Source organism: Tribolium castaneum, chromosome 7 (assembly GCF_031307605.1).
Source record: "Tribolium castaneum strain GA2 chromosome 7, icTriCast1.1, whole genome shotgun sequence".
NCBI classification, from domain to species: domain Eukaryota; kingdom Metazoa; phylum Arthropoda; class Insecta; order Coleoptera; family Tenebrionidae; genus Tribolium; species Tribolium castaneum.
Window position 1 is genome coordinate 5,330,932 of NC_087400.1, and position 24,470 is coordinate 5,355,401.

At 34.6% G+C, this 24,470-nt stretch overlaps 2 protein-coding genes across 2 annotated transcripts; one reads left to right on the forward strand and one right to left on the reverse strand.

Moving 5' to 3' along the window:
• Nucleotides 1–595: 595 nt before the first annotated feature.
• LOC659277 (delta(3,5)-Delta(2,4)-dienoyl-CoA isomerase, mitochondrial) lies at nucleotides 596–2,168 on the reverse strand. The gene is made up of 6 exons (XM_008199903.3): nucleotides 1,933–2,168; nucleotides 1,555–1,696; nucleotides 1,414–1,502; nucleotides 959–1,367; nucleotides 781–907; nucleotides 596–725 (listed from the first exon to the last, which is right to left on the reverse strand). Exons 1-6 carry the CDS (start codon nucleotides 1,988–1,990, stop codon nucleotides 627–629), a joined length of 924 nt encoding a protein of 307 aa, XP_008198125.2. The 5' UTR covers nucleotides 1,991–2,168; the 3' UTR covers nucleotides 596–626.
• A 489-nt stretch (nucleotides 2,169–2,657) lies between these two features.
• On the forward strand, nucleotides 2,658–24,213 carry LOC659421 (uncharacterized). The gene is made up of 14 exons (XM_064357997.1): nucleotides 2,658–3,023; nucleotides 3,421–3,554; nucleotides 10,444–12,156; nucleotides 12,284–12,452; nucleotides 15,761–16,798; nucleotides 20,039–20,117; nucleotides 20,617–20,683; nucleotides 20,736–20,849; nucleotides 22,787–22,877; nucleotides 22,933–23,103; nucleotides 23,157–23,286; nucleotides 23,342–23,486; nucleotides 23,580–23,685; nucleotides 23,743–24,213. The coding sequence occupies exons 1-14, from the start codon at nucleotides 2,904–2,906 to the stop codon at nucleotides 23,944–23,946; spliced, it is 4,281 nt and encodes a 1,426-aa protein (XP_064214067.1). The 5' UTR covers nucleotides 2,658–2,903; the 3' UTR covers nucleotides 23,947–24,213.
• Nucleotides 24,214–24,470: the final 257 nt, after the last annotated feature.

Genomic DNA, 24,470 nt, shown 5'->3' on the forward strand with positions numbered 1-24,470 from the left:
CGTTATCAACAGACAGTAACAAACATTTACACAATCCCAGAAAATGATTAAATTTGAAATAGAATTCCGTACTTTTTGATTTTTTCTTTCGGCCGAATATTGGGACACAATTTATAAAAAAAAATTAAATACGAATTCAAAATTTAAAAAAAGCAACAGAATTAACGTGGTAGTTTATTGGGGATTTTATTTTTATAATTGAATCTCCTGACCACAAAATTAAATTTTTGCGTAATATCATCGAATTTTTAACAGAAATAAATGCCTTTTTAGATTTTTTTTTGGTATTTTGTTTTTTGGGGCTCCACAACAATGAAAATTATTAACTGACGCAAGTCGCAATATTTGAAATGTTACAAAAAATAATACGAAAAACTGGTTTTATAATTTCTAGGACATGTGTGACTTGCAAAAGCAATATAGAGAAAAACAAAGATAACAAAACCGTTCGACCAATCACGAGTCAGGTATTTTTTCAAAGGTCGTCAACAAACAAAATACAAAATAATCGACTTTTGATTAAAATACGATTAATTTGTTGAATTGTTCTTAATTCTGTTTAATTTTCTCGGTTACAATGAAAGAAAAAGGCATATTTGAGATAAGAAATTTTTATTTTTGTTTGCTTATAATTTTTCAAAAACAACGTTTTTCTGTTTTGTTGCTTGAGCTACAGTGGCAGTCGTAAAATCTTCACTTTGCATCATTGTTTGATTCCACATGGCCTAAACAAAAAAAATATTGGACTAAAAATAAATTAATAAAACTCGAAACACTTACAATATGATCCAATCCCTCTTGTACAGTGTGATCCCGTGAATAAACCAAATTAAATTTTGTACCTTGTACTGCAACGGGGCTCTTTGAGGCAATTTCTGCCGCTATCCCAACAACACCCTCAATCATTCTGTATGCAAAATATTAGTTAACACAACATGACAATATTTGTTAAATTTACCCATCTTTATCATCAAACACTTTCGAGACCAACCCCGAGCTTAGGGCTTCACTTGCTGGCATTTTTCGGGCAGTGTAAGCCAACTCTCTTACTAAACTATCGGACCCCACCACTTTAGGCAGTCTTTGAAGGGCCCCCACGTCGGCAGCCATCCCAATATCGACCTCTTTGAGTTGGAAAAATGCATCTTTAGTACAGTATCTCATATCAGCTGCTGTGATAAGATTAAAACCTCCCCCAATGCAAGCAGAATGAACAGCAGCCAAAACAGGCTTTCTGCATAATTCAAGTGATGAAACGGAGTTCTGGTAATTTGTAACAAACTGATACAAAATTTTAGCTTTGCGAGCTATGTCACTCATCTGAGCCAGTTGGGGCCCAACTTGCATCACTTGCTGGAAGTCCAAACCTAAATTTGCGACTAAAAATGTGGTTCAGTTTTTTGGAATACTTGCCACAAGTGAAAATTTTCCCCGCTGCTGATAAGACAATGGCTCTGCAATTTTCATCAGTGTTTAAGGTTTCGAAGCATTTCTTGATTTCCCTTCAAATTAAATAAATAAATAAAAATGATGTAAATTAAGAGCTATTATTACATCCACATAGTGTTATTCATCGCATTAATTTTGTCAGGACGACTGAGTTCGACATGATATACAAATTCTTTAGGCACTGTTACCGATAAAGTTTCGTAAGAAACTTGAGACATTTTTGCCGCATTATTTATGAAATTAGCGCCTGAAATTCAAAATGATTAGTCATGTGACCACCTTGGCCAATCACAAGTAACTTTAATTGTTACTTTAATTTAACATTTAATTGTGAATTAAATTAATGACGCGTCTATAAACCGGCCCTAAATTTCTTAAAAACTGTATTAATAAAAATCGACATGTGGGGGCGGAGCAATAGTAGTCAGGTTATGTCAGGTCAGGTCAGGTCACTTTCGATTCTACACGGTGTACTCTACTTACTGTTACTAATATGTGATAAAGAGGCACTGACGGCAACTTTTGAGATTAAAGAAAACATTTTATGGTGAATATAAAAATAGACTTAGTGAAAAAAGATCAAAAATATCTAATTAACGAAATTATAAAAATAAACAATACACCGCTGTAACCGCAGTATTCATAGACACTTATAAATTAAATAAAAAAAGCGCTTGGTTTGTTTATAAAGCTTTCATGAAGAGCCAAATGATGGAGGGAGTCGTTGATATGAACGTAAATGAGTCCAAAGTCTATTCAGAGCCTGAAAGGTGCGATAAATAATACAAAACTATGCAAGAAAGATAAAGAAGAGAAATTCTAAATTAATGGTCCACGTTTGCGCATGTTTCCAGGCACTTCAAATTAAATCTACGTGGTTGAAATGTATACTTAAAATTGCACGCTTGTATTATTGGTGGTGCACATGAAAAAAACTAATTTTAATCATTGATCTCCGTATTTATTTACAAGAAAGAAGACTCACTGTGATGTTAAAAAAAAAAAATTTGGCGCGCTTTTTGCCGCCTAAATTTGGCGTTACACAGTAATGCCAACACATGCCAAAAATCTGTTTTTTATATAATAATCCAATTATCCCCAATTTTAATTAATGAATTGCGTAACTGACATAATTATCTCGTTTTCTAATCGTTGTAAATGCAATTTTAATTAATTCCGCTTCTATTAAGGCATTTTATGCCGCCTTTTCGGTCGGTAAGTTAGTTTTCTTCCTCCTTGATGGTTGCTTCATCGTGAATGTTGAACGTCCAAGTTGTGTGTGTTTTGCCAAGGTTTTGCCGAAAATTCACGCTAAAGCCCTTAATGTGAGCCCCCAAGATTATCAAGCGTGTCCCAAGGCCAAGTTTGTGTGGTTTCGTGAAGTTTTTCTTTGATGAATTCAAAATAAAAAGAGCAAGTCAACGACACCACTCTCCAACCAATAGGTTGGATCGATGTTTGGCTTCTCCTTGGCCACACAGCTATTTCAAGGTTCGGCCCAACGTACTTGGAATTGTGTTACCCAATTCACGAATTTAATTTGGTACAAATTCAACCACATACGGCATCCAATCGTAAGTAAATGAGCGAATTTTTATTGATTTGGTTGGGTTTTCGCTGGATGTGGCGCCAGTTATGGTGAAAAACATGGCGGATGTGCGTTAGAGGGAATTAATAAATTTTTAAACGTTTCAATGAATTTTTAATCAATTGTAGTGCCTTCATTTTTGCACAATCTCCCTAATCGAGTAGGCTTAACTGTCAAAAAAACCACCAGAAACAAAAGATTTTTTCAACTTGTTCGAGTTCAATATTTCCGTTTCATCGCCATTTCAAATTAATTTTGCAACAAAACCACAAAAATGTTCCGATTTATGCGCCAGTTGGAAGACTTGAACCGTTTCGGGGTGCCGTCCTACCAAGTTGGTGCAATTTGGCGTCACATGTTTGATCAAAGACAAACGGTTTCAGATGCCCCGCTCGAGGCGAAGACACCACTCCCGGTCCAGATCCAGGTCCCGGTCGCATTCCCACGACAGAGATCGGGAGCCTAAGCGGAGAAAAGTCGACAGTCTTGATAGCCCCAACCACAAGAGATCCGTGAGGTTAGTTGTCTCGTCCGCCAGATGGCGGCACTTGTCCACTCGTTATCGCCTCAATATTAATAGCAATAACACCTCGTTATGAACTTGAAAGTCGTCCTTGTTGGAGCAGGAAATGTTGCAAGGGTGTTGATGCACTCAAGGTGTGATGTGGTACAGATTCGTTCTATTTTTTTCACGTGATTTGTTGAGATTCAGTGGAGGTTGTTTCACTTGCGACCTTTCGCGTATCTATGGAAGTTTTCAGAGCGTTAATGTTTAAGACGCTCTATTTCTGACAGGAAAAATATTTTGCATTGTTTACCGCAGTTTCCGGTCGCTGGACCGAGGCCTTGAGGGGCGAAAGTTGGCTCAAAAGTCTGGGAGGATCAATCGTTGGCTTTTGTTAGGGATAAGTGGGTCAGAGTTCGTCATCTTTCATAAATTATTAAAAAACGAGGCATTTTGTAATAAATTCTATACGAGCAGATGTAACAACGAAAGTGTTTTCCTATTGTTTGGTAGACAATGGAGGATAAAAAACATAAAAAATTGTTTTTAAGAAAGTAAAAAATTATATTTTTCTATTATAGGGAAAACATTTTTGCTTACAGATTAGAATTTTTGAATTTATAAATGCTTTGGGGACAGTGACCAATTTAAGAAAGTAATTCTGTAATGCTTTAGTGTTGTGAGTGTTATGATCACTCACAAAGCTTTTACAAATGTCAGAATCCTAATCTGTAGGTAAAATTATCATTGAAAAACATTATTTTTACTTTTTGTGCATCTTTTAAATAAAAGCTTTCTTTAATAGTTATTAATAATACGAGTGCGAGAACACACAAGGACTGTCGTTATGCAACGAGTGTATACGAGTTGCATATCCAGACATCCGAGAACTTTTAAGTGTTTTTTAATTTTTTTTTGTTGGAATATTTTAATTTAAAACACGTTGCTATGATGACATAAAAAAACAATTTTTTTGTTTCTTATTTTTTTAGTCTTTACCTCGGTCTTTACTTAGATCGTGTACTCGCCCTAAACAACTCAATTTTTGCATTTATTTGTCGAATTTGTTCTTCACGTGACATAAATGTTCCTCTCGCACTATTTTATTGAAAAAGCCTACTTGTCCACATCTCTCTATTATTTTTTCTGATTTTCTTTTTTCTTTTTGATGTTTTCCTTTTTGATGACTTCCTAAAATGTGAAATTTGAACTCAAAAGTGATTCTAAAACTTTACCACCCCATATAACTTTCTTAGGGGGTAGTTAACTAAATAGAATTGCATTGTCACGGAGATTACGTGTTTATGTAAAATTTTACCTGGTTCGGATGACAGGAACCCTCTCAAATTTCGGAAAATTGAGACAGACAAAGCTTGTAAAAATCACAATTTCCGCCAAAATTTGGTTTCTGTAAACGGCAAAAAATAAATCTAAATTTGTAAGTGGGTTAGGTGCGACAACGCTTGCCAAATTTAAACCTAAAATAGTATGCGACCTTGTTTTTTGCAGAAATATTCGTATGTTAAGACGGTTTTGCAATACTTTCAATTATTAAAAAAACCTTAAAAGGTTATCTTAATTTTAAGACGAGTACGTTGATTCATCCTTTGGTTTACTCAACTTACGACTGTAAATAAATCTATAAATAAATTATTGCCAAATTGAAAGTAGGTTGTTTCGTGTTTAAGGATGTAGGGAAGGGAGAGTTTGTATCGTTAGCATATTGATAACAATAAACATGTCAGTACATTTAGCTTTGAAATTGATTTAGAGAAATAAAGGAAATAATAATTTTCACTAGGAATTGAGCATAATTAACGAGGCAATGTTAGTATGTAATAAAATTCCAAATATGCGAGTCACCGTTATGTAAACACGGCGTTATTTTTGTTTATTTTTTAATTTATTGCATTGGCTGAAAATGGTAAAACTCGGATTTATTATACCGGATGTGTTTTTGCCTACATTTTTCAAGATTAAGGAAAATTATGGTTACACTCAATTTACAGTTATACGGGGTGTTCCAATTGTGAAATTGTTTCAAGTTGACAGCGTATCGTATGGTCTGTTGCTGCGATTTTTTTGATTGGATTAATGCCGTCCTCACCTTGAAACATGCCAGTCGTGATTTCAAGCAAGCGAAGGTTTTGTTTTATGCAAATACCAGCAAGTAATACCGAAGAAAATTTTTTCTTTTATTTTCGAAATGATGTATCACTTTCAAAAACAAGGTTTATTAAATTTTCATACATCCAAGAAGTTGTCTCAAGGCCGGCTAAATATAAATTAATTATAAAAGAATGGCAAGTTTAATTTTACACTCGGATGGTTTGCTAATGACTCAATAAGAGTCGATTTTCTCACGGCCACCGAAGGATTTTATCGATCGTTCGGTAGTTTATTAACAGTTAGAAGAAGGGTTATTAATCTTTGAAAAACGCCGTGGGTGTCTTCCGTATGGGAAAAAAATTGCAAAATCATAACACACTCAATTGACAACTGTTTTGGCGTTTTCTGACGGTGTCCGTTTTTGGAAAATGGCATCGAGTTTTCGCGCCCACTGAAGATTTAAAACACGTCCCACCTTCAGAGAGGTGGGTACCGTTTTTTTTTGACGTTTTTGCCGTCTCTTGCAACGTCCTTGCTTTCGGTTTGGGTCGTTGCGCCCCACGGACGATGCACTTACGCCCACTGAAAGTTTAGTCATTGTGAAAGAAAATTATCGTCCGTTATTTCTCGTAATTTGTTTCGTTCGAAAATGGAAGTGTTTTTTCGGCGGTTTGTTTCACAAGAGAAAGGTTTGTGCAAAATTCCTCCAGTCAAGATAAAAATAAATAAAATAGCATGAAAAGAGTGAAAATACATCAAACATTCAAAGTACACAAACACAATGAAACAGTAGTCAATATTGTTTGAAGAAAGTAGCGAAAATTTTGCTTTCTTGAAGTCTGTTGTGAAATTCAAATCGAGTTATTTGCTTGCCATGGTATTAAAACATAAGTCAGTTGTGTATTAATTAAAAATGGGACAAGAATTCGGCTAAAAAATTGATTGCAACTTTCCCAAAATTGTTTTTTTGTTGTGTCACAGATGGTTTGTGTTGTAACGTTATATAATTTTGGCAATTTGTTGATTTTTTCCAATTGAGTCAAGCGATGAGTTTAATATTTAATGAGTGGGTCAGCCGAAAATAGCAATTGGCAAAAGCGCGACGAATTATTTTTGTCGCAACATCGTCACCATATTTTCCGGCCGAAAAATGCATTTAAAATTCCACGCAAATGATATTTATATTTTTTCGACCTTTCCCAGTGAAATCATTTAGTTTTGTAACGTTTTCTCAGACAAAAGCCTTGATAGTGGTAATTTTGGATCAAAAAGGTGGGAACGGTTGCGTCAAAGACGGATCAAAAAGACAAATATTTGTAATAATAGTGGCATTGCACTCGACGACCTTGCGGCATGTTGCAATTTAGACACGAGGCGATTTTATTGATTTTTCTCCTTATATTACGTTATTGTATTATGATCACGTTGGAAATTTAGCACGTGGTCGAGGCACACATGAATATTTATTCTAACTGTTTAGCTTGTTGGGAGATAATTAAGTTTGTTTTGATAAAAATTTTATTTTGTACGGTTGAAGGAACAATCAGGCCGTGAAATCGTAAATCTGAACGGTGTCCAGTGTTTATTTCAACGGTGTGAAATTTATGTAATTTTGCACTACGGGTGACAGTTTTAGATTGGTTTATTTTTGCTTTTCTTAATTTGGTCGTCGGTTACTCACCAAGACAAATTGCTTTTTAATCTGTTGGCAACGTAGGAAATAAGAATGGCTTTGTTATTTTTGTTTGTTGCACTTTAACGATGACAAAGGAAGCGCTCTTTCGTGCGAGATTGTAATAATAATCATTTATGCAACAAGTTTGGAAAGTGGTGACTTACTGCATGACTTGACCAAATTTTATCATGGACAAAGATATAAATCATTTTATGCATCTAAGATATTTAGTTGCCGGAAATTGTTCCAACTTTCATGAAAAAATGGAACATTTTGAATAATTTACCATAATTTATTTTTACTTACATTAAAAACAATAGACCAAAATTAAGTGAAGTGTTAAATATTTAAATTTTTTAAATAAAATTTGTACACAATTAAAGCAGCTACTTTTGATTACCTAGATTTCTAAAAAAGAAGCGGAAAAACACAGGTTTTAAGGAAAGTGTTATATCCTGGGAAGAATACTAACACTTTTAATTGAAACAAGCGATAGTGTTACTTAAGCTGTTGAATTTAATGACATTTTCTCAAAAAACTGCAACTTCTAGTAAAGTTACTGATTACTTTGAAAGAAACTTTGTAGTGGATGATTATTTAGAAAAAAATTACATGTACAGGGTGCGGCATTTTGAATGTCCGAATAGGGAAACTTCAAAACTAAGAGGTTTAGATAATAACAAGCGACACATTCTTAGGTCCGTTTTTTGGGAAAATAATTTTGGTCAAAATCGCATCCAGCTATCGTCTTTTGTTTTGAAACCTTAAATTCATATCTTCCTTATTATAAAAGACACACATTTGAAACAAATAATTACACAGGCACTTTTTTTACAAAGAATTTAATAATGTTATCAGCGATTTTTTTTAACCATTTGTTTAGTTGTAATAACAAAGTTTTTTTTTTAAATAGAAATCATAGGCGGCTGTGATATTTTTGAAAAGCTAATTTTTTCTGGTTTGATTGTCTATTTATGTAATACATTATTTTTATATATTTAAAAAACAATATAACATTTCGCTTTTTTTATAGTAGGCCATGAAAAAATTTTGGATTTTTTATTAAGACTGATAAATATATAATTTACTGATTTATTTTTTAAACACTAATTAATTCAAAAACAGCATAACAAATTATCATTAGATAAAATTTTTGAGATTAATAAAAATTATTTATTTTTAAATTTAAAACGGTAAGCTTACATTGTCGTTCTATTTTATAATTAAACATGAAATGTCGGAAAAAGAAAAATCTTATTAATTGTATGAAAAAATTATATCAAACTGTATTTATATAGTTTTCAGTTCCGGAAAAGTAGGCTTTTCCAAAATGTCATAGCCAACTATGATTCTCTAACAACTTTATGTTATTACAGCTAAACAAATGATTAAAAAAACCGCTGATAACATTATTAAATTCTCTGTAAAAAAGTGCCTGTTTCAAATGTATATCTCTTATAATAAGGATACGAATTTTTTTAGATTTCGCTAAAATATCAATTTTGTTTATAAGTCGAAACCAAAAAACAATAGCGGGATGTGGTTTTAGCCAAAATTATTTTCTCAAAAAACAGACCCGAGAATGTGTCAGTCGTTTTTCTTTAAACCTCTTAGTTTCGCAGGACACCCTGTCCTGTACAGGAGTAAAATTTATTTTGTGAGCGAAAATAGTGGGTTTTAGTTGTCAGAGTCGTAAAATGATTTTATTTCTAATTTAGTTTAATGTCATTTTTCGCTCATGTATCGTCTAATCTTATCTCAACTTCGTCACGTTTTGTTGTTATGTGTGGGTTTCTCTGCACGTGTTTGAGGCAATTTTTCCTTTAAATCTCGTTAATTTCCTCGTGCAGACTCTTTGTCTTCTTCGGTTTCGTAGGTGGGGTCGTCTCGTGTTCATTTTCCTCCACCATTTCGCCGCCGACGACGTCGACCGGTGATTGTTGAGGATCTCTGTCAGTATTATGTTCCACTCGTAGTCGATAACTTGTTCCGGATATGTTCGTGTTGCGTTTAAGTGAAAATTCAAAAATTAAATGAAATGTGCTTATCGTGTGGTTTGTGATTATTTTTTTTAAGGGTTTCTGTGAAAATTTCCAAAAATTTCCACTGTGTATAGAAGTAATTGAGTCAGTTTCGCGCTGTTTATTCACGATGTAAATTTGATTTTATGTTTGCCTCGAGATGGTATCGTGCGTGTTTTTATTGCATTCGTTAATTTTAAGACGAAAATTATCTAAGGCTAATTATCATAAAACTTTCATTAAAAATATTATTGTTCTATGTATGGATAGAGTTACAAGTAAGAGTCTAACCTTGCCCCGAATGCGGTCCGTGAAGGTCGTCAACTCGAAAATTTTACCTTTTTCGTGCCATATAAGGTCTTGTAAGGGTCAGGATTTAATTCTATTCTCGGTAGTTTGATTTTTTCGGTTGGTATGGGGCAAGGTTGACTCTTGATTGATTTGGTTATTAAATTTAGAAACCAACGCCAAATAAACTTGACCAAAGATGTGTGAGAGTGTTTTGATGTAAAAAAGTGTGGTCAAAACTGTGATAGTTCTTGTGATAATGGCAACATCCGAAATGTCGTACGCAGTCCACTATGATCTTAGTGGCTATAGTCAAGACGGCCTCCTGCAGGATTTTTCCCGCATGAGAATCGAAACTGCAAGAGAACCGCCCGTTTTGTATGTTGCGATGGCCACGTGGATTCCCAAATGCAATATGTACCATAAGTATGTTGTCGATGTTGTGTAATATTTTTTGCACCTGTTTTTGTAATATAAGATTTTTATTTACGTTTGTGCGGTTTAATTATCCGGTTTTTTTTTTGACTTGTTTTTTAATGTCGTTGCGTTGGTGATATTGCCGGTACAATTCGTAGGTTGTCATTAACCACCTAAGACCGAAATACCCTTTTCAGGTAGGTACAAAGGAGTTGTGTAATAACACATTTATTATTAATCGTGTCACGTGAAACTGGCCTTTTTTCTCTTGTTAGTTCCTAAGTGTCTGTTTTAAGGTTGTGATATTTTGGTCTCTGGAATGGCGCTGATGACCTACAATTATTTATTAAAAACTGGAACGTCCGAGTCTCATGAGGTGTGTTTTTTCCAGTTGTGAACCTGAAATTCCTTCAACAACAGTTGAAGAACGTGAAACAATGGAAATTTCAAATAATGACGTCACAATCGACGAATCAAACGAAAGCACAACTGAAATTTCCAAAACCGATGAATCTCAAGATAATTTGGACGACAGCTCAACCAATACCCCTCAAAAAGAAAAGACCCGAAAAGAGGAAAAACTGCTCATAACACCCAAAAAAACAATGAGCCCGAAACAGATCGAATCGGAGAAGAAACGCCAACAGAAGCGCCTCGAGCGTGAAGAACGCGAAAAAAAGAAACAAGAAGAACGTGAACGCGTCCGCCTTGAAAAAGAAAAACAAAAACAAGAGAAAGAGAAACAAAAACAGGAAAAAGAAGAACTCAAAAAGAAGAAAAACGAAGAAAAAGCCAAAGAGCGCGAACTAAAAGAAGAACAAAAACGCAAAGAAAAGGAGGAGAAAGAAGCGAAACGTAAGGAAAAACAAGAGCGTGAAGAAACCAAACGTAAAGAACGCGAACAAGACAAACTGCGCAAACAGCAAGAAATCGAGGAGAAAAATCGCGAAAAACAAAAACTCGAAGAACAAAAACAGAAAACGGCCCAAGCGTTTGTCAACTTTTTCGTTCCGAAGAAAATCGAAACGAAAGTTGATGAACCCAAAACTAGGCTTTTTATGCCGTTTCAGGTGAAATCCGATATGAGGTTGGCACCACTAACGCGACACGTGTTGTCGGTTGAAGGGAAAAATAATCTTGATGAGAGTTTGGTGAAGAATGACTTGGACGTGTTATATTTGAGTGAATTGAAACAAGGGAGGAAGACTGGGACGTGTGGGAGAACGTGGCCCTTTGAGGAGGATGTGATAATCGTTGAGGAAGATTTTGGTGAGAGTATTTGCGAAGATAAGCAGAAGAAGAAGATGAGGGCCAAGTTTTTAAAGTTTCATGAGAATCGAAGGCCGGCTTATTACGGTACGTGGAGGAAGAAGAGTTGCGTTGTTAAGCCACGAAGACCGTTTGGTGAAGATAGGATTTTTGATTATGAGGTTGATTCGGATGATGACTGGGAGGAAGAAGAGCAAGGGGAGTCACTGAATGGGTCTGATGATGAAGATAAGGAGAATGAGGCTGAGAATGAAGACTATGAGGTTGATAATGAGTTCTTTGTGCCTCATGGTCATCTCAGTGATGATGAGGTTGATGATGAGGCGACGGCGAAGTTGTCACCGGAGTCGCATAAGCAAAAGTTGAAGTTGCTGAAAGACGAGTTCGATCAGGATATGCAAACTAAGACTAACAAAATTAAACCGCGGTCGATTGGCTGTATTTGGTACAAGAGAGATGGGTCTAATGTTGATGAGGCGATCGATAGACATTTGAGACCGTTGGGGATCATCAGCAATGGTCAGATTGTTATCAAGAAGAGGAAGGATCTGGTTGGCTTGACTCCAAATCGGAAATACGCCAAGGAATTACGAGAGGATTTAATTCCGGCCTTTTTGAAACTCATCCAAGGGAATGTGAACAAGAGAAAGATGATTGTTGATGAGTTTATTAGCTATATGCAAAATAATGGGTACACAGTTGAAGTGTCTAAAACCTATCTCGGGAAGAGGTTGAAGCAGTTCGCTCAGTGGAAGAAGTGCCTTGAGGAGGGTCCAATGTTGAATAAGTTTTGTTGGTGTCTTGAAGACGAAGTTAAGAAGAGATATTTGGAGTAGTTTTAAGCATAATTTTGTATTCCGTTGTCCAAATAAACGTTTTTAGTAAATGAGCGTGTGTTTTTTGCGAGTTTGGGGTGGTTGGAGTCAGGGTGGGTGTGTTGATGTGCCTTTTTCGGGTTGCAGTAGCCAAAGGGCGCACAGATCGCGTCAGTATGAGCGAGGTTCGAGTGCGGAACGCCGCTACAAGCGCAGCCATCGTCGATCTCCGACGTCCAAGAAACGCCATCGCCATCGTCACGACAGGTCGTTGTCTAGACGCAAGCACAGCCGCCGTTCATATTCGACAGATCAGGTCAGTATTGCGTTGAATTGACGATTGACGGTTGGTACGCCCGAATGCGGTAAGACACTTAAGCTAAGCCAAGTAACATCCAATTTCCAATATATTGTTATTATTGTTTGAACTAATTCAAACGCCACCGCCATTCCCCAATAGGAAGCCTTGCAGGAGTCACGTGGTGTGGTTTTCGGCCACGCGTGACGTGCCGATTGGCCGATGCGAGTTTGACAGTTTTTTTAGAACAGTAATGGCGGGTGAGTGGCATTTGGCCGCCGCTCGAATTTTCGCTCAAGCTTTACCGTTTGCACCACCGCCGAAAAAAATTACTATTAGATCGATCGAGGTGCTCGATGGTTGTTTGCGTGTGGTTTTTTTCATTAACAAGAGACTAACTTTTGATTGATGGAGATAGGAATGAACGGGCTTCTTGTAGATAACGTGTGGTAATGCGGCGTCCAAGCGTGGGTATTATTAGACGCACGCGAATCGGAGTACAGTGGCGTTGGTAGCGGTGGGTTTAGGAAATTTCAAGACAAAGAAAAATTTACGTTTAATTTTATTTGAATTTCTCATTTCTGGGCAAATCATGCTTGAGAGGAGTATTTTTATATGAGGAAACTTTTTTTAACATGTATTGTGTGCCAAGTTTTATTTTAGTATTTAAAAAAAAACACCGAGCTGTTTGTTCAAGCTGGTGTTCTATCACAAAAAAATATCGGACACTTAATTAACTTCTCTTTATTAAATTCAATAACGACGGGAAATGACTTTTTTCGTGTTATGTATTCGTGATACTATTTTGAAAATGGTGTTATTTGTATTCTTTTGAAACTGTTAAGGACGTTATTGAACTAAGTTTTTAGTTTTTTTTTTGTAAAAATTTGCTAAAGGAAACAAAACATATAATAAGTCAAAAATTACATTATTTATGCTTTTTTGGGGCGTTAGTATGTCAGATGCAGTTATTTTGCAGAATTTTGTAACAAAAAAATACCTTTTTTGAGGTTTATGCAAAATATTTGCTAAACTGACTGAAAAGTTTAGTCAAGACATGTTGAAAAATTCTAATTTCACTTGATTAGCTCGTTTTTAAGTGGAATTTTATTAAAAATTAGTCTACAAGAAGCACATATTTTGGTCGAAATTGATGTTGTTTTTTTTTATATTTAGTTGTTAAACCGGGGACTCTTATTTTGCAAGATCTTAATACATGCCTATGAATTGTAAAAATAAATTACAAAATAAACGTGATTGAAAAATGACACAAACCTTTTGGTCCTTCCGCCGAAGATTTTTTTTTTATTTATTACATGCTTCGGTCACTTATCACTCGATTTAGCTTATTTTCCAGCTTAATTTCATCAAAAATGATCCAAAAAAATTTTTTTGGTTGAAATGGGTGTTTTTTTTTAAATATTTTGTGAAAAAAATTTTCTTGGAAATTTATCTTTTATTGTGTGTGATCGAATTTACTTTAATTTTTTATACAGGGTGATTTTTAAAAAACGAGCCACTCTGAATATCTCCGACAATAAGCAAAGAAATAAAAAAATCCGAGACAGGTCAATTTTTATTTAAAGGGGGATACGTTTTAGTGTACTTTTTAAAATTGTAGCGCACCACCCCTTTTGTAATACAAACAACCCCTTCAAAATTTTAAATGGCATTACCCCCTTTGTGATACCTCAAATGAAAGGTATTTTGAGCAGGAATTGGGCTGTGTATTTTTTTGAGTTTTGAGTATTTGTTTGTACATTATGCATTTCGCAGAATAGCAGAACAAACTATTGAAAGTCACTTATGAATTTAAACCTGATGTGCCGCCAAATCAAAATGGTGGATTCTGTCAGAAATGATGGATCCGTCAAAAAAAAATAAATAAAAAGGCTTCAAACTGAAGCTCAAATAAGTACGAGAATGTCAAACACAAATCAAGAAAAACCCTACAATTACCTACAACATTACCGAAAAATGTATAAAAATGAGGAAACATCTTATAAAAAAATTGACATTTCTCAGAAACTACAGTAGTCATTAGAACGAAGCGGCACATTTAAATTCCATAGTCGACTTTTTGATAAAGAACCATTTTTGAACAGTGGATTATCAATAATTGAACACTATGTAACTTTATAAAAAATTATTGAAACGAGAAAAAAATCACAACCGATTTTCTGGTCAAAATACCCGACCAGATTTTTTATGCCATTTAAAATTTTAAAGGAGTTGTTTGTATTGCAAAGGGGGTTGGTGTTACAACTTTCAAAAGTACACTAAATGGTGTCCCCCTGAAAATAAAAATTGACCTGTCCCAGGATTTTTAAATTTTTTGTTCATTTTTTGAGATATTTAGGGTGGCTCGTTTTAAAAAAATCACCCTGTAAGAAATGCCGAGTAATTCGTTGTATTTTTTATTGAAATAAAAATTTGTTTGCCTTTTTACCTAAGTTATTTGTTAAATGAAATTCGGTCCTCTTTTATTGAACAGTTTTATTTAAAAATAAAGTAATGTAAATTCAACACCGGAGCAATTAAGAAGTAAGCATTAAATTGTTTTCGCAAGGCCGTTTGTGAAATAAAATTAAAGGTCAATTGTAATTCGACTCTTTTAAATAAATACAAGTTCAAAAAAAGGCAGCTTCTTGTTAAAAAAATAGCAATCATTGCAAGTCAAAAAATAGCTATTTATCTCATTGAAATATTCTCTTATTCATCGTTTACATTGTCGAAGTAGTGTTAGTGTTAATCATCTGTGGACGAAACATTTTTCTTTTAATAGAAGATCTGGAGATATTTTTAGAACGTTCGTATTGGTCTTTTAGCACGTGTTACCTATCTTTTTATGGAATGTAATTTATCAATGAATTTAAATTATGTTAGGACGCCACTGGTTCCTGTTCTTAAACTCTGGCGTCGAAGAATAAACCAAAGTGGAGCAATGTTAGTGCACGAGTAAAACGAAACCGCGGTGGTATGTCGCCGTAATGTTGCAATGTTTTCTCGTATATTTTTAGACTGTTTACATATTTGAAAATAGAATCATAAATTGATAAGGTTCCGAGTTATCCATCTGTGTTCGATTGTCTTAATTTATTCTTGGTCGTGTGTGAGTCGTGTTCGTTTGAATTTTATCAAAGAAACGTGTGACACGATGAAGACCAACGACTTGGTCGTTGGTCTTATGAAAAAACTTACCCGTTTGCTACTAAAGGTCAGTAAATTAGTCGTGAAATTTTTTCGGGTGTCCGTCCGACGACAACGTCAACGTGCTGCTAATTTTAGCGTTTGGCAGTATTTGGCATCACCAGGGGGCAGTCTAGTGTTCAGTCGTATCCCGGATAGTTGTACTAATCACACGTCATCGCGAAATATGCCCCAGGGGCTCAATGTACGCCACCGGGTTGTCGTATAGGTACCATCGTCCGGACGATCGGTACACCAATGGTTCCACTGGATGGGACAAGAACGGCGGTGATCACACCGCCGTCGCGATGGCGGCGCCGAATTCCTCGCGTAGGACGCGATATTCGCGCTCGTCAACGACAAGTGTTGCACAATTATTGAGCGAATCGTGTTCCACTCTCCTACAAAAATTGACAACGAAAGTGAGAGGACCGTCAGAATCATCCTCAACGGCCACACCAAAGAGGAGTTTTAACCCCTTAGCGACTAGCAAAAGTAGCACAACTATACCTAACTTCGGTTCGACGCGAACACGCCTCGAAGACAAGTATTCAAGTGTCTTGGAGAAGATCTACGGACGGAAACGGGATCCCGAACGGACGATTGAACCCTCACTTGCCAAAAGTGCGACCACTTCAAACGTACTACTTGCGGAAAAAACGTACCCTTATGTCAGCACGCGGGAAAAAACGCCGTATCGAAGCGACAAAAGCCGCAATAATAATTACCGCAAGTACCAGGAACCACCGTACACTTACCTGGACCAGGACTCCGCTTATCGGGTCCGTTACCGTTCGAACCATTCCGAGCTGCGCCCGCGGCGGGCCTCAAAGCCCCTGCTGCGGGCGGGCAAAAGCGAGCTTAACGATCGAAATTTGAAGCTTCACGCCGTTGAAATCCCGCTTGACGATGGGCCAGTGCCCGTCCACATCCCCAAACCGCAAGTTATCGATAATGAAACGACGCCAACGCCTGCCGTTCCCGATCCGTTGTCGGAACGGGAAGCCAAACGTAAAGAAATTCAAAGTCTGATTATGAAATATTCGGCGTTAGACGAGGTGTATAATCGGGGTGTTAACGGTGGGGCGGTTGCGGTACCACCGACGAGTTCAGTCTCGGGGGCTGCTACCGCCATTGCTAAGAAATATCATCCGGCGGCGTCAAGATACGCGGTTGTAAGTAACGGTGTGTGAAAAATCGACACTAACCGAGTGCCGCTTAATTAATGTAAAGTGTAAGTCTTTATTGGTGATTTTTGCACCTGGTGATGGCAAATTTAGTAGAAAAGGGAGGGTTTCCCATGGTGTTGTTGTTGTGTCGGGTTTCAGTGAGTTCGCCGAATGTTAAATAAGCGATGGAATATCTGCCGAGGTGGTTTTTTGATAAGGCGAGGTGTTGTATTCGTATTGTAGTTGGTGGGATTGATATGCGAGTGTTTTTGTGGTTTTTTTTTTTGGAAGAGAAGAGACGAGTAAAATTGTTTGATATTGATTTTGATGCGATGGTTTTTATTACAACGGTTTGTATTTATTGGCGGGTTCAACCAACTAAATACATAATGTTGGGTGTTCAAGTTTTATCAGTTATTTCGTTACGTAATTAATTGTTAAATTGTTGGGTAAAAAATTTTATTAATTTTTGTTAATTTTGCTATTAGTTAAATAATTTTTGGTGCTTCAGATCATTTTTTTGACTTCTGTTTCATGCAACATTAAACAAATCCCTGTTGTAAAAAAATCAACAATAAATAGCTTATGACGTACAAAACAATTAAAAAACTTACAAAATGACAATAAAATATATTCGACAACGTAGGAAACAAAAGATACCGTTGCTAAGGAAAACAAACTAAAAAATATTAAAAAATTAAGTTGCTTGAAAAAAAAAAGATTATTTCGTGTCTAACTGAAATTTTTTTATCACCATACGAAAGTTTGTTACTTTTGAATCATTAAAATATTAAATTCTATCATATTTTATCAATTTTTGTAATTTTGTTACATTTCCAATACATATACGGAATAATAAGATACGAAATTCGGAAAAACATCAATAAAAAAATTATAACTTGATTGTTTGGAGATTGGTTTTGTAATGTTACATTAATTTGCAAAATAATTTTGCCAATACCTACAAATATAATTTCGTATATAAATACACTTAATTTTGAAACAATTATGACAAAAATCAAGGCTCAATTCGAGAATCTTAGCCTAAAAATTTACTTTGTCTATTAGAAAAATCAAATCGAAATAAAAATCATGTGTTGGAAAAGTTTTGCTCACTGCTTATTATGTTTAAATGATTAATCATATTTTTTCTTACTTTGGTTTCACAAATTGTTTATTGTGAAACCGAAAGTAGTTTCACAAAGAAACTTTTGTGCAACTCCTTTTAGTAAATTTTTAGGAGTTGTATTGGCAGTGCTGGGCTGAGTGTCGTAAAGCCCGAATAATTAACAAAATTAAGAGGAAATAGTTTGAACAGATTTTGATAAGTTATCCAAAAACAAACAACAAAAATCGAAAGTAGAAAAAATAGTGTATTACACTCGTTTTATAAGACTTAATTGTGGCACTCCTTCGTCGTGCTCCAAAGCCATTCGTGTCTTATAACACTCGTATAATATTTTATTAGTATATTGCTCTTATGAAAAAAAAAACACTGGCGTTTAACGCAGGAAGTGTCATTTAATTATAAAAATTGTGAACAGTTTGTTTTACAGCATTTCATTAACCACAGTTATCTAATGTAAAAAAAACAGATTTATGTAAACATATTTAAGACAATGTTTTCAATAATTCTGTTTTGTGTCTAAAATTGGTAGATTAACTTATGCATATTATGTTCTTGATTCAGTAGAACCATACATTTATATAAGTAATTTTTGTAAAATTATATCGTATTTAGTTTTTGAACCAACAATTGGGCGGTCTAATTTTAAAATATACGTTCTTTCTTCATTTTTAAAGAGAAATAAGCTAGTGCCAATTTCGAATTTAAATGTAAAGTTATTTTGTCAAAAATCTTCAATATTCAGATTATTTTCTAAATAGCAAATTTCAGTTCGATTCAAAGTGTACATTCTTCTTTAACATATTATTTCCAAATGGTACAAACTCATAAATTACTAATTAAAGCCACATTTTTAATATTCAAGGTATATTCTAATTATTTTATAAAAATTTTTATTTGTTTTATTTGATATACTTGTATTTTTCGAAAAGCAATTTTAGAGATAGGTCTTTATTCATTCAGTTTGAGTTATATTTTTTATTTATTTATTTTTTTATTTTCAATAAAATGTACACATAATTTGAATCTTCAACAAATAATTTGAGGAAAAACATTTTTTTGTATTTTTGAATTTATAAAATTTCTATAAATAGTGCGTGTTAACTCAACCAAACATTACATTTTAAAGAGGTTTTTCTCGTGTTCTGAAAAATTAATAAACCTAGAGATTGGATTCTTTGGAATTAAGTCTCTAATTTTTTTTGATCAGATAGTAGAAAAGAAATGTATGAAGGTCAGAGCTTGTTCTCTAATACTCGTAAATTATTTGGTACTTCTTCATCTTTTACCTATTCTTGTTCAAAGGAATTATATTTGTCATTAATACATTTATTAAACGACTCCATCGTTTAATTTTAATATTATTTCTGTTGAAATGAATTACTTAGTTGACTGTCGTAAAAAATAAAATCGGTAGTAAATTATTATCATGCAACGTTACGTTCATTTGTGTGGAATTTTGTACGAATCAGATAATCTGCAAATGAATGAATTATTAATTCGTATGCCGTGCGTGTTTTTCTTTTTTCTTTAGGGAAAAAGATGCTGAAATGAAACCTTGGCACACTATATCATATTTTGTTTTTTTTACGTAAGATATCATGGGAAAGTCTCCACGTTATTTGCGCAACCTATGAGCGTCTCATCGTTTTGCTTGTGCCGTTTTCCCCATTCACCCTGAGAATAACATGCACAGCTCCCGGCTTTTAATTTTTTTTTTGTCAAGGAAGAAGGTATATTCGGGCATGGCGGTGGCAACTATTTATATCACACTCTCTCGTTTTGTTATGACAATTGTTAAATTTTTGACAATATGTGTGTACCCGTAGACACGTACCATGCTCCTCTTTCCCCCCATATACCTTCATCTGTTACATAATATTGTTCTGGTGCATAATTTGTACCCGTTAAAGAGAATGATTGTTGATTTGGCAATCCGTTTGCCCTTTCCTCTGTCTGCTTATTGGGTGGCCACTCAACTCGTCCGTTGTGTATTGGCGGCACTTTGTCACGGTGATGACGATGATGATGATGATGACGTGACGGTGATGATGATGATGATGACGATGACGTCCTGGCTGTCCGTCCCACGATGACGATGACGGTGTTGACGAATGCAGAGCTCACGCGCGCCCTCAGTGGAAGACGATGAAGAAGGCCATCTCATTTACCGATCGGGAGACATTCTTCAAGACCGATGTTCGTGAATACTACACTTTGTTTACACTTGGCAGTTTTAGTGGATAAGTCTTACTCTCTCAAAAAACAGTCTAGATTCTTAAATTATATTTCCCAATCGACTCCCATCCAGTATTCGTGATTACCTTTCTTTTCAGCTTTTCCAAAAACAGAGGGAGCCTTTGTTCTCCCTCTATCTAAATTTAAACCATTTTTACGAAACTTACTGTTTTTGTTTTGCCATTTTTCTACCAGTCAACACGTTCAAAAAACAGTAAGTTTCTCAAACATCGGACAATTGGGGTATTATTTTATTTGAAAAGTTCAGGCAAATACTGGACGATTTCAATTTAGTCATATTTGCATGCCTATAAAACGACGATTGATTGTGACAAGATCGAGGCTCCACAGAATGAACCGATTGTTTTTTTTCTTTCATTGTCGTTGAAATGCGGATTTGTTTTGTCGAGCGACGGTCTTGGAAAGTATCTCTGTTTCTAAGCTTGTCGTTACATTACAGATAAAATACTTGGCACTCTCGGCGAAGGCACCTTTGGCAAGGTGGTTAAAGTGAAGGACCTTGAAATGTAAGTGACTAATTTTACTAAACGATTTGTTATAATCATTGTGTGATTTTAGGGACCACTCAATGGCATTAAAAATTATAAAAAATGTGGAAAAGTATCGAGAGGCTGCTAAATTAGAAATTAACGTTTTGGAAAAATTGGCCGATAAAGATCCAGACTGTATACAGTAAGTGACATTGGTTGGGGTATTTTTCATGTGGGCAAAGATAAATATAAAATTTCTGTTCCTTTTAGCTTTTGCGAAATCGATGAAACTTGCGCTTTTTTAAATAGTTGACCATGACATCAAAAAGTCATTTGTACTGGTCTATAAAAAAATATTTGGGTTAGGGAAATTCACAAAAAAATCCGTGACTGAACATGATTTTAAGCGAAATAATTGCTTAAAAATATGCTCGGAAAAGCCAAAAATAATAATAAATAAAATTATTTTTGATTAAATTATTGCGTTTCAGGGTAAAAACTGTGTTAACAAATCACAAAAATGGAAAAATAAAGTTATTTTTTTACTCAGTTTTTTCTAGTTTATAAATATTTTGGGGTAAAACTTCCTTCGAACTAGTTTGATGCTTTTCGGTTTATTTTTTAACAATAAGAATTTCGTGCCGACAAATGTTAAAACGCTCGAGAAATACGAAATAATGTATTTTTCAACTCGATTTGATGATTTTTTTTATCCGTTTTAGTGAAATAACGCGAAAAAACTCACTTTTTAATTCTTCAAAAAGGCAAAATTATCCTAATTTTGAACCATTTCGTGGATTTTCGGCTTCGTAGGAAATTTTTCGATGTTTTTCAATTTTTTTCACTTTCAAGTTAACAAATATTTTGCGTTTTTAGCTTAAAAACTTGCTTGAACTCACGAAAGAAGCCAAAAATAACATCATTTTTGACTTTGGCTTTTTTTTTGGTTTATTTTGGATTAAATTATGGCGTTTCAGGATAAAAAACGTGTTAACAAATCACAAAAATGGGAAAATAATATTATTTTTTACTCAGTTTTTCTCGGTTTAGAAATATTTTGGGGGAAAACTTTCTGTTTAATAGTTTTTCGGTTTATTTCTTAAAAATAAGAATAATTTCGTGCCTACAAATGTTAGAACGGTCGAAAAAGACGAAGTAATCTAATTTTCAACCAGATTTGGTAATTTTTTTTATCCGCGAAATAACGCGAAAAAACTCACTTTTAAACTCTACAAAAAGGCAAAATTATCCTAATTTTCAACCATTTCGTGGATTTTCGATTTCGTAGGAAATTTTTCGATATAATGTAATTTTTTACCCAATTTTTTCTCTTTCCGGTTAACAAACATTTTGCGTTTTTAGCTTAAAAACATGCTTGAACTCTCCAAAAAAGCCAAAAATAACATCATTTTTGACATTTTTAGCTAAAACTTATATTATTTTCGTTAAAATTTTCGATTATGTTTTATTTTATTCTTATTCTTAAAATTCTGTTAAATTAATTGGGTGTTTAGCTTGATGTTTTCGAGTGTTCAAACGCTTTTTCGACCTAATTTGGCGAATTTTCGGTTTATTTTTGACGAAATTAAATACAAAGACAACGGGTTAATGTTATTTTTTACTTAATTCAGTCAGATTTAGCGTAACTTGAGTTATTTGTTATCATGTACCAGCCAATGTATTGATTTTTCGGTTACGCATTTTTACAAAACAATTGTTTTATTGTTAACAAGCACAAAATACTAAATTTTAATTTAGTGATTTTTTGCTTAAATGTAGCGAAATATCGGAAATATCGTGAAAAAACTGTGTATTTTTTTCTCTCTCAAGTGAAATTAGGTCTAGAGATGTTTAAAAAACCATTTTTATTTACACAATGGAGACAAGATAGTAAAATATTTCTTTTATTTTTCCGTGTTTTCATTACGTTAGAAAATGTTTTACCTAAACTATGAGAACTCCTATGTCAGATTACAGATTTAATTCAGAGTTTTTTTTAATGTGTCCACACCTCCATGTTTTCTACATTTTTCAGCACACGTAACTTTGCACTCATGAAACATATCCAACAAACAATTTTTTCACCGAAATGTTTATTTTTCCAAGTATCGGTAACACCGGAAATGTTTTTTTTTCCAGCTTGTGTGTAAAGATGTTGGACTGGTTCGACTATCACGGCCATATGTGTATAGCTTTTGAAATGTTGGGTCTGAGCGTGTTTGACTTTTTGGTAAAATAAATAAACTCAAAATTCGAGTTTAATCAAATATTTGTGGTAATTTTAGAAAGACAACAATTACCAACCGTATCCTTTGGATCAAGTGAGACATATTGGATATCAGCTGTGCTATTCTGTTAAATTTTTACATGATAATAAACTGACGCACACTGATCTCAAGCCGGAGAATATTCTATTCGTCGATTCGGATTACGACTTAGTTTATAATAGTAAAAAGGTAACTAAATACGTAAACTTTAGATTTTTTTAATACGCACGTATTTTTTGTAGAGGAGAGACGTGAAAAGAGTAAAAAGAACTGATGTTAGATTAATAGACTTTGGGAGTGCTACGTTTGACCACGAACATCATAGTACTATAGTCTCGACTCGTCATTACAGAGCTCCTGAGGTTATTTTAGGTTTGTTTTACCTCTAATTTAGTGTAATTTCGTTTAATTTTGCTTAATTTTGCAGAATTAGGGTGGTCACAACCGTGCGATGTTTGGTCAATCGGTTGTATTTTATTCGAATTGTATCTGGGAATCACCCTCTTCCAGACACACGATAATCGCGAACACTTAGCTATGATGCAACGTATTCTTGGGGAGGTGCCAGTTAGGTAAGTTTGCTCAATTATCGCTTAAAGTTCGAGGGCTGTCATTATGCAACGAGCGTATGCGAGTTACTTACCATTAATTTGTGATTGCTTTAGGATGGCACGCAAGACTAAAACAAAATACTTCTACCGTGGTAAGTTAGAGTGGGATGAGAAGAGTTCGGCAGGTCGTTATGTCCGTGATAATTGTAAACCATTAATGGTGAGTTGCTAAAGTTTGTTTTTTTTTTGGTTTTTTAATTTGATTATTTTTTGGCAGAGGTACAAACAAAGTGACGAATCGGACCACAACCAGCTCTTCGATTTGATTTTTAAAATGTTGGATTATGAGCCGTCTCAGAGGATAACGTTGAAGGAGGCAATGTTGCATCCCTTCTTTGATAAAATCGCCCCGCATCAACGTTTGGGTGAACATGGCGCTGGTGACGTCAGAAGAGATAAAAGCTTGTCGATGTCGCGATGAGAGAGAGGTCTCGTGTGTTTTTACACCTATTTCATCATTTTGCAACAGTCATGTATTTGAGTATCGGACAATAAAAAAGCTGTTTTTATTCTGATTTGTACAATTTGGGTTTGTGACATGTTTACGATGTGTATATGAGTCGCTATCTGATTTCAACTTGTTCTATTTTCTACCCATCTTAAGTCCATAGGTTTTATTTATAAGGGTAATTTAATGAATGTTACGAGTTACGTGTACATATTAAATAATAAAGATTTAATTTTTAAATGGGAGTCTATTTTTTCCTAGTCCCTTTGTACTTTTTTGTTGCATTTTATGCCTAGATACAGTCGAACAAAGTGACTGCTATCTTCTTATAATTATGTATACTTTATTTTAAACCCTTTTGTTTACACACTTATACTTAGATAGTTAAGTAATTATGAGACTTGTCACCCTAATTTTTAAAATATGGTGCTAGAAATATTACAGGTTTCTATAAAATTTGTCTCATGCTTTCTCTCTAGATGGCACAGCTTTATAGT

What these genes read in the sequence shown, in the direction of transcription:
- LOC659421 (XM_064357997.1), top strand. Translation starts at nt 2,904, where the DNA reads ATGTTTGGCTTCTCCTTGGCCACACAGCTATTTCAAGGTTCGGCCCAA. An exon ending in ACCACATACGGCATCCAATC is followed by an intron (nt 3,024 to 3,420) that starts GTAAGTAAATGA and finishes AAACGGTTTCAG; the next exon opens with ATGCCCCGCTCGAGGCGAAG. An exon ending in CGGCGTCAAGATACGCGGTT is followed by an intron (nt 16,799 to 20,038) that starts GTAAGTAACGGT and finishes TGACGAATGCAG; the next exon opens with AGCTCACGCGCGCCCTCAGT.
- LOC659277 (XM_008199903.3), bottom strand. Translation starts at nt 1,990, where the DNA reads ATGTTTTCTTTAATCTCAAAAGTTGCCGTCAGTGCCTCTTTATCACAT. An exon ending in TTTATCACATATTAGTAACA is followed by an intron (nt 1,697 to 1,932) that starts GTAAGTAGAGTA and finishes TTTGAATTTCAG; the next exon opens with GCGCTAATTTCATAAATAAT. An exon ending in AAGAGGGATTGGATCATATT is followed by an intron (nt 726 to 780) that starts GTAAGTGTTTCG and finishes TTTTTTGTTTAG; the next exon opens with GCCATGTGGAATCAAACAAT.